Genomic DNA, 13,438 nt, shown 5'->3' with positions numbered 1-13,438 from the left:
GGCTGAGAAGATTGGATGTGAGGAAGGTGGAGAGGTCACCCAAGGGCGTGTGTCAACCACAAAGAAATGATCACAAGTCAGCCATTTTGACCATGGCAGCCATTTTGTCTGTTCCGATATTCTGAGTAAATGTAGTACAGGCATACCCCGCATTGGCGTACGCAATGGGACCGAAGCATGTATGTAAAGTGAAAATGTACTTAAAGTGAAGCACTACCTTTTTCCCACTTATCGATGCATGTACTGTACTGCAATCATCATATACGTGCATAACTGATGTAAATAACACATGTGTAACAGGCTCTATAGTCTCCCCGCTTGTGCACAGCTTCGGTACAGGTAGGGAGCCGGTATTGCTGTTCAGGACGTGCTGACAGGCGCATGCGTGAGATGCAGTTTGCCTATTGGGCGATATGTACTTACTCACGAGTGTACTTAAAGTGAGTGTCCTTAAACCGGGGTATGCCTGTATGTAAGATGTATGTGTTGTGCAGTCGCTCCTAGGAAATATTAACCCCCATCAACCCCCAGTTATTCTCAGAAATAGAATTTGCCCGCCTTTCAAATAATGTCCACTCTATCTAAGCAAAGAATACGAAATTAAAGGGCATTAATCATTAAGAGTAGCTGAGTTAAGAGAGTTGCGGGAGGTCTAATACCCTTTTTAGGAATGTATGATTTATATGCAAAATTAGATTTTTTAGTAGTCAATATAGGGACTGAAAAGGTGAAAGCAGTATGTGTCAGCTTTGTTTTTCTCAGAGACCAAAATGGTAAAAGTATTTTAGTTTTGGGACCAGCTGTATTAGCATGTCATCTACAAAAGAAGTAAGACCACCAAGCCTTATATGACCCCATTAAATAGCTGTTGCTCAGCAGTAAAATGTTTTACAGAAAAGGCATTTTTAAAGGTTACATGTAAATTTAGATATGTGATCTATATATGGGAACTCAGTTTGTAACAGATGTAATGAACTGACAACGGCTTTATGTATATAAGACCGCTCCGTCCACATATTAAACAGTTGTGAGAAACCAGTATCCCATGTGTTCCTGTTTTCTCGCACTCCGGGCTCGTCGTAACTGTCATATCTGAGACAAAAAGAATATAGCAGTGCCGTGAGGAAAGCTCCCTGGGTCGAGTGTGTGTAAAGTTGCCTGCCCCAGGTCACCTCACACATACACACCTCGCACATACCACACACCCACACATCAGACACATACACACCTCACACACACACACACACCTCGCCTCTACACCACTATACAGTGTATAACAATATGAAAGTGTATAACAGTATGTGACACGATATAACTGTATGACAATATTACAGGGTCAGTCTCAGGCCTTACCCACTCCTTTCCCGTACTTGGCGCTGTGCGTCCAGCCGGTTGCGTCTGTGAATCCCAGGTGGCGGCACAAGACATGCGCGTTCTCCAGTGTGAAGTCATCATCACAGATGGTACCCCACTCCTGGTTGTAGAAGACCTCCACGCGCCCCTCGTTGTGTTTGCGCGGGTATCCAGACAGTCGAAACTTCAGGGCACTGTTCTGGCGTGGGGCGCGGGTGGTAGGGTGAGGGGTCTGCTGAGTCCAGGTCAGACATAGCACACAGAGAGTACAGAGCACACACAGACTGCCTCCGGGGCCGGGCATGATGCGGGCACCTGGGGGGAGAGAGCAGTGTGACTGACACAGCGGGCAGAGAGTACAGAGCACACACAGACTGCCTCCGGGGCCGGGCATGGTGTGGGCACCTGGGGGAGAGAGCAGCGTGACTGACACAGCGGGCACAGAGTACCCAGCACACACAGACTGCCTCTGGGGCCGGGCATGGTGCGGGCACCTGGGGGAGAGAGCAGCGTGACTGACACAGCGGGCAGAGAGTACCCAGCACACACAGACTGCCTCCGGGGCCGGGCATGGTGCGGGCACCTGGGGGAGAGAGCAGCGTGACTGACACAGCGGGCACAGAGTACCCAGCACACACAGACTGCCTCCGGGGCCGGGCATGGTGCGGGCACCTGGGGGAGAGAGCAGCGTGACTGACACAGCGGGCAGAGAGTACCCAGCACACACAGACTGCCTCCGGGGCCGGGCATCGTGCGGGCACCTGGGGGAGAGAGCAGCGTGACTGACACAGCAGGCAGAGAGTATCTGGACAGGCTTTTGGTGTCATCTGTAGTTCTTTCCTTTGGTGTCAGCGCCTCCAGCTTCAGGGGTTCTGGTAGTACCAGAGACAGTCCTCTCTGAAGCACATGAGTCATACACACCATGCACTGACTCAATCCCGGCTGGTGTATGATAATCAAAGGGGGTTTATTTAGCAATCACTGCAACAGATCTTTACAGCGGTGCAAGGATTCAGAGGGTTCCCACCTCTGGATGGTGCTTGACCCTAATAGTATAGGGTCATCTTCCTTGGTCAGATGTGCCCTGAGCCACAAGGCTGCGGGTGAGCCCGCTCATCCCGCTATGGGAGAGACTCACAGCTCTCTGCTTCCTCTCTCCTCCAGAACAAGAACAGGACTGTCTCTAAATTTGGCATTCCCCTAATTCGGGCAGAAGGGGCGGGCTCATGGTCTATACCTATCCCTGATAGGCTTACACAGGCCACGAGTCATCACCTTAGTCCTGTCCATCATAGAGGTAACTGAATGGGGGCCCAAACCCATAAAACTAACCCCTTACAGCCTACAGCTAGCAGGACTTGCATAACAGGACGGGGACAGACAGGCAGAATGACACACTGTGCCCTGTTACAAGTATACACTGCGATTTTCTCTTGTGCTTAAATCCCACGTCACGGGACGCGTCTCCGCGGATTCAGCGAGGCGCTTCGGAGGTGCGGGGGTTAAACTTCCTAATCCAGTTTATTCCCCCATTTGGAAACACATTGGACATTTGTATGGACTGACCCGAAGGCGCCGGTTCCTATCGGACATTTGTATGGACTGACCCGAAGGCGCCGGTTCCTATCGGACATTTGTATGGACTGACCCGAAGGCGCCGGTTCCTATTTGGTATTTGTATGGACTGAACCGCAGGCGCCGGTTCCTATTTGGTATTTGTATGGACAGACCCGAAGGCGCCGGTTCCTATTTGGTATGTGTATGGACTGACCCAAAGGCGCCGGTTCCTATTTGGTATTTGTATGGACTGACCCGAAGGCGCCGGTTCCTATTTGGTATTTGTATGGACTGACCCGCAGGCGCCGGTTCCTATTTGGTATTTGTATGGACTGACCCGAAGGCGCCGGTTCCAATCGGACATTTGTATGGACTGACCCGAAGGCGCCGGTTCCTATTTGGTATTTGTATGGACTGACCCGAAGGCGCCGGTTCCTATTTGGTATGTGTATGTACTGACCCGAAGGTGCCGGTTCCTATTTGGTATGTGTATGGACTGACCCGAAGGCGCCGGTTCCTATTTGGTATTTGTATGGACTGACCCGAAGGCGCCAGTTCCTATTTGGTATTTGTATGGACTGACCCGAAGGCGCCGGTTCCTATTTGGTATTTGTATGGACTGACCCGAAGGCGCCGGTTCCTATTTGGTATGTGTATGGACTGACCCGCAGGCGCCGGTTCCTATTTGGTATTTGTATGGACTGACCCGCAGGCGCCGGTTCCTATTTGGTATGTGTATGGACTGACCCGAAGGTGCCGGTTCCTATTTGGTATGTGTATGGACTGACCCGAAGGCGCCGGTTCCTATTTGGTATTTGTATGGACTGACCCGAAGGCGCCAGTTCCTATTTGGTATTTGTATGGACTGACCCGAAGGCGCCGGTTCCTATTTGGTATTTGTATGGACTGACCCGAAGGCGCCGGTTCCTATTTGGTATGTGTATGGACTGACCCGCAGGCGCCGGTTCCTATTTGGTATGTGTATGGACTGACCCGCAGGCGCCGGTTCCTATTTGGTATTTGTATGGACTGACCCGCAGGCGCCGGTTCCTATTTGGAATGTGTATGGACTGACCCGAAGGCGCCGGTTCCTATTTGGTATTTGTATGGACTGACCCGCAGGCGCCGGTTCCTATTTGGTATGTGTATGGACTGACCCGAAGGCGCCGGTTCCTATTTGGTATTTGTATGGACTGACCCGAAGGCGCCGGTTCCTATTTGGTATTTGTATGGACTGACCCGAAGGCGCCGGTTCCTATTTAGTATTTGTATGGACTGACCCGCAGGCGCCGGTTCCTATTTGGTATTTGTATGGACTGACCCGAAGGCGCCGGTTCCTATTTGATATTTGTATGGACTGACCCGCAGGCGCCGGTTCCTATTTGTATGGACTGACCCGCAGGCGCCGGTTCCTATTTGGTATTTGTATGGACTGACCCAAAGGCGCCGGTTCCTATTTGGTATGTGTATGGACTGACCCGAAGGCGCCGGTTCCTATTTGGTATGTGTATGGACTGACCCGAAGGCGCCGGTTCCTATTTGGTATTTGTATGGACTGACCCGCAGGCGCGGGTTCCTATTTGGTATTTGTATGGACTGACCCGCAGGCGCCGGTTCCTATTTGGTATTTGTATGGACTGACCCGCAGGCGCGGGTTCCTATTTGGTATGTGTATGGACCGACCCGAAGGCGCCGGTTCCTATTTGGTATTTGTATGGACTGACCCGCAGGCGCCGGTTCCTATTTGGTATGTGTATGGACTGACCCACAGGCGCCGGTTCCTATTTGGTATTTGTATGGACTGACCCGAAGGCGCCGGTTCCTATTTGGTATTTGTATGGACTGACCCGCAGGCGCCGGTTCCTATTTGGTATGTGTATGGACTGACCCACAGGCGCCGGTTCCTATTTGGTATTTGTATGGACTGACCCGCAGCTGCCGGTTCCTATTTGGTATGTGTATGGACTGACCCGAAGGCACCGGTTCCTATTTGGTATTTGTATGGACTGACCCGAAGGTGCCGGTTCCTATTTGGTATGTGTATGGACTGACCCGAAGGCGCCGGTTCCTATTTGGTATGTGTATGGACTGACCCGAAGGTGCCGGTTCCTATTTGGTATGTGTATGGACTGACCCGCAGGCGCCGGTACCTATTTGGTATGTGTATGGACTGACCCGCAGGCGCCGGTTCCTATTTGGTATGTGTATGGACTGACCCGAAGGCGGCGGTTCCTATTTGGTATGTGTATGGACTGACCCGAAGGCGCCGGTTCCTATTTGGTATGTGTATGGACTGACCCGAAGGCGCCAGTTCCTATTTGGTATGTGTATGGACTGACCCGAAGACGCCGATTCCTATTTGGTATGTGTATGGACTGACCCGAAAGGCGCCGGTTCCTATTTGGTATGTGTATGGACTGACCCGCAGGCGCCGGTTCCTATTTGGTATTTGTATGGATTGACCCGAAGGCGCCGGTTCCAATCGGACATTTGTATGGACTGACCCGAAGGCGCCGGTTCCTATTTGGTATTTGTATGGACTGACCCGAAGGCGCCGGTTCCTATTTGGTATGTGTATGTACTGACCCGAAGGTGCCGGTTCCTATTTGGTATGTGTATGGACTGACCCGAAGGCGCCGGTTCCTATTTGGTATTTGTATGGACTGACCCGAAGGCGCCAGTTCCTATTTGGTATTTGTATGGACTGACCCGAAGGCGCCGGTTCCTATTTGGTATTTGTATGGACTGACCCGAAGGCGCCGGTTCCTATTTGGTATGTGTATGGACTGACCCGCAGGCGCCGGTTCCTATTTGGTATTTGTATGGACTGACCCGCAGGCGCCGGTTCCTATTTGGTATGTGTATGGACTGACCCGAAGGTGCCGGTTCCTATTTGGTATGTGTATGGACTGACCCGAAGGCGCCGGTTCCTATTTGGTATTTGTATGGACTGACCCGAAGGCGCCAGTTCCTATTTGGTATTTGTATGGACTGACCCGAAGGCGCCGGTTCCTATTTGGTATTTGTATGGACTGACCCGAAGGCACCGGTTCCTATTTGGTATGTGTATGGACTGACCCGCAGGCGCCGGTTCCTATTTGGTATGTGTATGGACTGACCCGCAGGCGCCGGTTCCTATTTGGTATTTTTATGGACTGACCCGAAGGCGCCGGTTCCTATTTGGTATTTGTATGGACTGACCCGCAGGCGCCGGTTCCTATTTGGTATGTGTATGGACTGACCCACAGGCGCCGGTTCCTATTTGGTATTTGTATGGACTGACCCGCAGCTGCCGGTTCCTATTTGGTATGTGTATGGACTGACCCGAAGGCACCGGTTCCTATTTGGTATTTGTATGGACTGACCCGAAGGTGCCGGTTCCTATTTGGTATGTGTATGGACTGACCCGAAGGCGCCGGTTCCTATTTGGTATGTGTATGGACTGACCCGAAGGTGCCGGTTCCTATTTGGTATGTGTATGGACTGACCCGCAGGCGCCGGTACCTATTTGGTATTTGTATGGACTGACCCGCAGGCGCCGGTTCCTATTTGGTATGTGTATGGACTGACCCGCAGGCGCCGGTTCCTATTTGGTATTTGTATGGACTGACCCGCAGGCGCCGGTTCCTATTTGGTATTTGTATGGACTGACTCGCAGGCGCCGGTTCCTATTTGGTATTTGAATGGACTGACCCGAAGGCGCCGGTTCCTATTTGGTATTTGTATGGACTGACCGAAGGCGCCGGTTCCTACTTGGTGTGTGTATGGACTGACCCGAATGCGCCGGTTCCTATTTGGTATGTGTATGGACTGACCCGCAGGCGCCGGTTCCTATTTGGTATGTGTATGGACTGACCCGAAGGCGCCGGTTCCTATTTGGTATGTGTATGGACTGACCCGCAGGCGCGGGTTCCTATTTGGTATGTGTATGGACTGACCCGCAGACGCCGGTTCCTATTTGGTATGTGTATGGACTGACCCGAAGGCGCCGGTTCCAATTTGGTATTTGAATGGACTGACCCGAAGGCGCCGGTTCCTATTTGGTATTTGTATGGACTGAGCGAAGGCGCCGGTTCCTACTTGGTATGTGTATGGACTGACCCGCAGGTGCCGGTTCCTATTTGGTATGTAAATGGACTGACCCCAGGCGCCGGTTCCTATTTGGTATGTGTATGGACTGACCCGCAGGCTCCGGTTCCTATTTGGTATGTGTATGGACTGACCGAAGGCGCCGGTTCCTACTTGGTATGTGTATGGACTGACCCGCAGGCGCCGGTTCCTATTTGGTATGTGTATGGACTGACCCGCAGGCGCCGGTTCCTATTTGGTATGTGTATGGACTGACCCGCAGGTGCCGGTTCCTATTTGGTATTTGTATAGACTGACCCGCAGGCGCCGGTTCCTATTTGGTATTTGTATAGACTGACCCGCAGGCTCCGGTTCCTATTTGGTATGTGTATGGACTGACCCGCAGGCGCCGGTTCCTATTTGGTATGTGTATGGACTGACCCGCAGGCGCCGGTTCCTATTTGGTATGTGTATGGACTGACCCGAAGGCGCCGGTTCCTATTTGGTATTTGTATGGACTGACCCGCAGGCGCCGGTTCCTATTTGGTATTTGTATGGACTGACCCGCAGGCGCCGGTTCCTATTTGGTATTTGTATGGACTGACCCGCAGGCGCCGGTTCCTATTTGGTATTTGTATGGACTGACCCGCAGGCGCCGGTTCCTATTTGGTATGTGTATGGACTGACCCGCAGGCGCCGGTTCCTATTTGGAATTTGTATGGACTGACCCGCAGGTGCCGGTTCCTATTTGGTATTTGTATGGACTGACCCGAAGGCGCCGGTTCCTATTTGGTATTTGAATGGACTGACCCGCAGGCGCCGGTTCCTATTTGGTATTTGTATGGACTGACCGAAGGCGCCGGTTCCTATTTGGTATTTGTATGGACTGACCCGAAGGCGCCGGTTCCTATTTGGTATTTGTATGGACTGACCCGAAGGCGCCGGTTCCTATTTGGTATTTGTATGGACTGACCCGAAGGCGCCGGTTCCTATTTGGTATGTGTATGGACTGACCCGCAGGCGCCGGTTCCTATTTGGTATTTGTATGGACTGACCCGCAGGCGCCGGTTCCTATTTGGTATGTGTATGGACTGACCCGCAGGCGCCGGTTCCTATTTGGAATTTGTATGGACTGACCCGCAGGTGCCGGTTCCTATTTGGTATTTGTATGGACTGACCCGAAGGTGCCGGTTCCTATTTGGTATTTGAATGGACTGACCCGCAGGCACCGGTTCCTATTTGGTATTTGTATGGACTGACCGAAGGCGCCGGTTCCTATTTGGTATTTGTATGGACTGACCGAAGGCGCCGGTTCCTATTTGGTATTTGTATGGACTGACCCGCAGGTGCCGGTTCCTATTTGGTATGTGTATGGACTGACCCGCAGGCGCCGGTTCCTATTTGGTATGTGTATGGACTGACCCGCAGGCGCCAGTTCCTATTTGGTATTTATATGGACTGACCCGCAGGCGCCGGTTCCTATTTGGTATTTGAATGGACTGACCCGAAGGCGCCGGTTCCTATTTGGTATTTGTATGGACTGACCGAAGGCGGCGGTTCCTACTTGGTATGTGTATGGACTGACCCGCAGGCGCCGGTTCCTATTTGGTATGTGTATGGACTGACCCGAAGGCGCCGGTTCCTATTTGGTATTTGAATGGACTGACCCGAAGGCGCCGGTTCCTATTTGGTATTTGTATGGACTGACCGAAGGCGCCGGTTCCTACTTGGTATGTGTATGGACTGACCCGCAGGTGCCGGTTCCTATTTGGTATGTAAATGGACTGACCCCAGGCGCCGGTTCCTATTTGGTATGTGTATGGACTGACCCGCAGGCTCCGGTTCCTATTTGGTATGTGTATGGACTGACCGAAGGCGCCGGTTCCTACTTGGTATGTGTATGGACTGACCCGCAGGTGCCGGTTCCTATTTGGTATTTGTATAGACTGACCCGCAGGCGCCGGTTCCTATTTGGTATTTGTATAGACTGACCCGCAGGCTCCGGTTCCTATTTGGTATGTGTATGGACTGACCCGCAGGCGCCGGTTCCTATTTGGTATGTGTATGGACTGACCCGCAGGCGCCGGTTCATGTTTGGTATGTGTATGGACTGACCCGAAGGCGCCGGTTCCTATTTGGTATTTGTATGGACTGACCCGCAGGCGCCGGTTCCTATTTGGTATTTGTATGGACTGACCCGCAGGCGCCGGTTCCTATTTGGAATTTGTATGGACTGACCCGCAGGTGCCGGTTCCTATTTGGTATTTGTATGGACTGACCCGCAGGCGCCGGTTCCTATTTGGTATTTGTATGGACTGACCGAAGGCGCCGGTTCCTATTTGGTATTTGTATGGACTGACCCGAAGGCGCCGGTTCCTATTTGGTATGTGCATGGACTGACCCGCAGGCGCCGGTTCCTATTTGGTATTTGTATGGACTGACCCGCAGGCGCCGGTTCCTATTTGGTATGTGCATGGTCTGACCCGAAGGTGCCGGTTCCTATTTGGAATTTGTATGGACTGACCCGCAGGTGCCGGTTCCTATTTGGTATTTGTATGGACTGACCCGAAGGCGCCGGTTCCTATTTGGTATTTGAATGGACTGACCCGCAGGCGCCGGTTCCTATTTGGTATTTGTATGGACTGACCCGCAGGTGCCGGTTCCTATTTGGTATTTGTATGGACTGACCCGCAGGCGCCGGTTCCTATTTGGTATGTGTATGGACTGACCCGCAGGCGCCGGTTCCTATTTGGAATTTGTATGGACTGACCCGCAGGTGCCGGTTCCTATTTGGTATTTGTATGGACTGACCCGAAGGCGCCGGTTCCTATTTGGTATTTGAATGGACTGACCCGCAGGCGCCGGTTCCTATTTGGTATTTGTATGGACTGACCGAAGGCGCCGGTTCCTATTTGGTATTTGTATGGACTGACCCGCAGGTGCCGGTTCCTATTTGGTATGTGTATGGACTGACCCGCAGGCGCCGGTTCCTATTTGGTATGTGTATGGATTGACCCGCAGGCGCCAGTTCCTATTTGGTATGTGTATGGACTGAACCGAAGGCGCCGGTTCCTATTTGGTATGTGTATGGACTGACCCGAAGGCGCCGGTTCCTATTTGGTTTGTGTATGGACTGACCCGCAGGCGCCGGTTCCTATTTGGTATTTGAATGGACTGACCCGCAGGCGCCGGTTCCTATTTGGTATTTGAATGGACTGACCCGCAGGTGCCGGTTCCTATTTGGTATTTGTATGGACTGACCCGCAGGCGCCGGTTCCTATTTGGTATTTGTATGGACTGACCCGCAGGTGCCGGTTCCTATTTGGTATGTGTATGGACTGACCCGCAGGCGCCGGTTCCTATTTGGTATGTGTATGGACTGACCCGCAGGTGCCGGTTCCTATTTGGTATTTGTATAGACTGACCCGCAGGCGCCGGTTCCTATTTGGTATTTGTATAGACTGACCCGCAGGCTCCGGTTCCTATTTGGTATGTGTATGGAATGACCCGCAGGCTGCGGTTCCTATTTGGTATGTGTATGGACTGACCCGCAGGCGCCGGTTCCTATTTGGTATGTGTATGGACTGACCCGCAGGCGCCGGTTTCCTATTTGGTATGTGTATGGACTGACCCGAAGGCGCCGGTTCCTATTTGGTATTTGTATGGACTGACCCGCAGGCGCCGGTTCCTTTTTGGTATTTGTATGGACTGACCCGCAGGCGCCGGTTCCTATTTGGTATTTGTATGGACTGACCCGCAGGCTCCGGTTCCTATTTGGTATTTCTATGGACTGACCCGCAGGCGCCGGTTCCTATTTGGTATGTGTATGGACTGACCCGCAGGTGCCGGTTCCTATTTGGAATTTGTATGGACTGACCCGCAGGTGCCGGTTCCTATTTGGTATTTGTATGGACTGACCCGAAGGCGCCGGTTCCTATTTGGTATTTGAATGGACTGACCCGCAGGCGCCGGTTCCTATTTGGTATTTGTATGGACTGACCGAAGGCACCGGTTCCTATTTGGTATTTGTATGGACTGACCCGAAGGCGCCGGTTCCTATTTGGTATGTGTATGGACTGACCCGCAGGCGCCGGTTCCTATTTGGTATTTGTATGGACTGACCCGCAGGCGCCGGTTCCTATTTGGTATGTGTATGGACTGACCCGCAGGCGCCGGTTCCTATTTGGAATTTGTATGGACTGACCCGCTGGTGCCGGTTCCTATTTGGTATTTGTATGGACTGACCCGAAGGCGCCGGTTCCTATTTGGTATTTGAATGGACTGACCCGCAGGCGCCGGTTCCTATTTGGTATGTGTATGGACTGACCCGAAGGCGCCGGTTCCTATTTGGTATTTGTATGGACTGACCGAAGGCGCCGGTTCCTATTTGGTATTTGTATGGACTGACCCGCAGGTGCCGGTTCCTATTTGGTATGTGTATGGACTGACCCGCAGGCGCCGGTTCCTATTTGGTATGTGTATGGACTGACCCGCAGGCGCCAGTTCCTATTTGGTATTTGTATGGACTGACCCGCAGGCGCCGGTTCCTATTTGGTATTTGTATGGACTGACCCGCAGGCGCCGGTTCCTATTTGGTATTTGAATGGACTGACCCGAAGGCGCCGGTTCCTATTTGGTATTTGTATGGACTGACCGAAGGCGCCGGTTCCTACTTGGTATGTGTATGGACTGACCGAAGGCGCCGGTTCCTACTTGGTATGTGTATGGACTGACCGAAGGCGCCGGTTCCTATTTGGTATGTGTATGGACTGACCCGCAGGCGCCGGTTCCTATTTGGTATGTGTATGGACTGACCCGAAGGCGTCGGTTCCTATTTGGTATTTGAATGGACTGACCCGAAGGCGCCGGTTCCTATTTGGTATTTGTATGGACTGACCGAAGGCGCCGGTTCCTACTTGGTATGTGTATGGACTGACCCGCAGGTGCCGGTTCCTATTTGGTATGTAAATGGACTGACCCCAGGCGCCGGTTCCTATTTGGTATGTGTATGGACTGACCCGCAGGCTCCGGTTCCTATTTGGTATGTGTATGGACTGACCGAAGGCGCCGGTTCCTACTTGGTATGTGTATGGACTGACCCGCAGGCACCGGTTCCTATTTGGTATGTGTATGGACTGACCCGCAGGTGCCGGTTCCTATTTGGTATTTGTATAGACTGACCCGCAGGCGCCGGTTCCTATTTGGTATTTGTATAGACTGACCCGCAGGCGCCGGTTCCTATTTGGTATGTGCATGGACTGACCCGCAGGCGCCGGTTCCTATTTGGTATTTGTATGGACTGACCCGCAGGCGCCGGTTCCTATTTGGTATGTGCATGGTCTGACCCGAAGGTGCCGGTTCCTATTTGGAATTTGTATGGACTGACCCGCAGGTGCCGGTTCCTATTTGGAATTTGTATGGACTGACCCGCAGGTGCCGGTTCCTATTTGGTATTTGTATGGACTGACCCGAAGGCGCCGGTTCCTATTTGGTATTTGAATGGACTGACCCGCAGGCGCCGGTTCCTATTTGGTATTTGTATGGACTGACCCGCAGGTGCCGGTTCCTATTTGGTATTTGTATGGACTGACCCGCAGGCGCCGGTTCCTATTTGGTATGTGTATGGACTGACCCGCAGGCGCCGGTTCCTATTTGGAATTTGTATGGACTGACCCGCAGGTGCCGGTTCCTATTTGGTATTTGTATGGACTGACCCGAAGGCGCCGGTTCCTATTTGGTATTTGAATGGACTGACCCGCAGGCGCCGGTTCCTATTTGGTATTTGTATGGACTGACCGAAGGCGCCGGTTCCTATTTGGTATTTGTATGGACTGACCCGCAGGTGCCGGTTCCTATTTGGTATGTGTATGGACTGAACCGCAGGCGCCGGTTCCTATTTGGTATGTGTATGGATTGACCCGCAGGCGCCAGTTCCTATTTGGTATGTGTATGGACTGAACCGAAGGCGCCGGTTCCTATTTGGTATGTGTATGGACTGACCCGAAGGCGCCGGTTCCTATTTGGTATGTGTATGGACTGACCCGCAGGCGCCGGTTCCTAATTGGTATTTGAATGGACTGACCCGCAGGCACCGGTTCCTATTTGGTATTTGAATGGACTGACCCGCAGGTGCCGGTTCCTATTTGGTATTTGTATGGACTGACCCGCAGGCGCCGGTTCCTATTTGGTATTTGTATGGACTGACCCGCATGTGCCGGTTCCTATTTGGTATGTGTATGGACTGACCCGCAGGCGCCGGTTCCTATTTGGTATGTGTATGGACTGACCCGCAGGTGCCGGTTCCTATTTGGTATTTGTATAGACTGACCCGCAGGCGCCGGTTCCTATTTGGTATTTGTATAGACTGACCCGCAGGCTCCGGTTCCTATTTGGTATGTGTATGGACTGACCCGCAGGCGCCTGTTCCTATTTGGTATGTGTATGGACTGACCCGCAGGCG

The 13,438-nt window shown here is 52.4% G+C and overlaps 1 protein-coding gene across 4 annotated transcripts in view; it reads right to left on the bottom strand.

Annotated features, from left to right (window-relative positions):
• The window catches only part of LOXL3 (lysyl oxidase like 3), a 244,974-nt gene that overhangs the window by 188,595 nt on the left and 42,941 nt on the right, over positions 1–13,438 (bottom strand). For all 4 annotated transcript variants that reach the window (XM_075573920.1, XM_075573929.1, XM_075573947.1 and 1 more), the window contains exon 2: positions 1,354–1,668. In XM_075573920.1, the coding sequence (XP_075430035.1) occupies positions 1,354–1,657 (304 nt within the window). In that variant the 5' untranslated portion in view covers positions 1,658–1,668. The remainder of the gene's footprint in view (positions 1–1,353; positions 1,669–13,438) is intronic.

Source organism: Ascaphus truei, chromosome 1 (assembly GCF_040206685.1).
Source record: "Ascaphus truei isolate aAscTru1 chromosome 1, aAscTru1.hap1, whole genome shotgun sequence".
NCBI lineage: Eukaryota > Metazoa > Chordata > Amphibia > Anura > Ascaphidae > Ascaphus > Ascaphus truei.
This window is presented reverse-complemented; position numbering and strand designations above follow the sequence as displayed.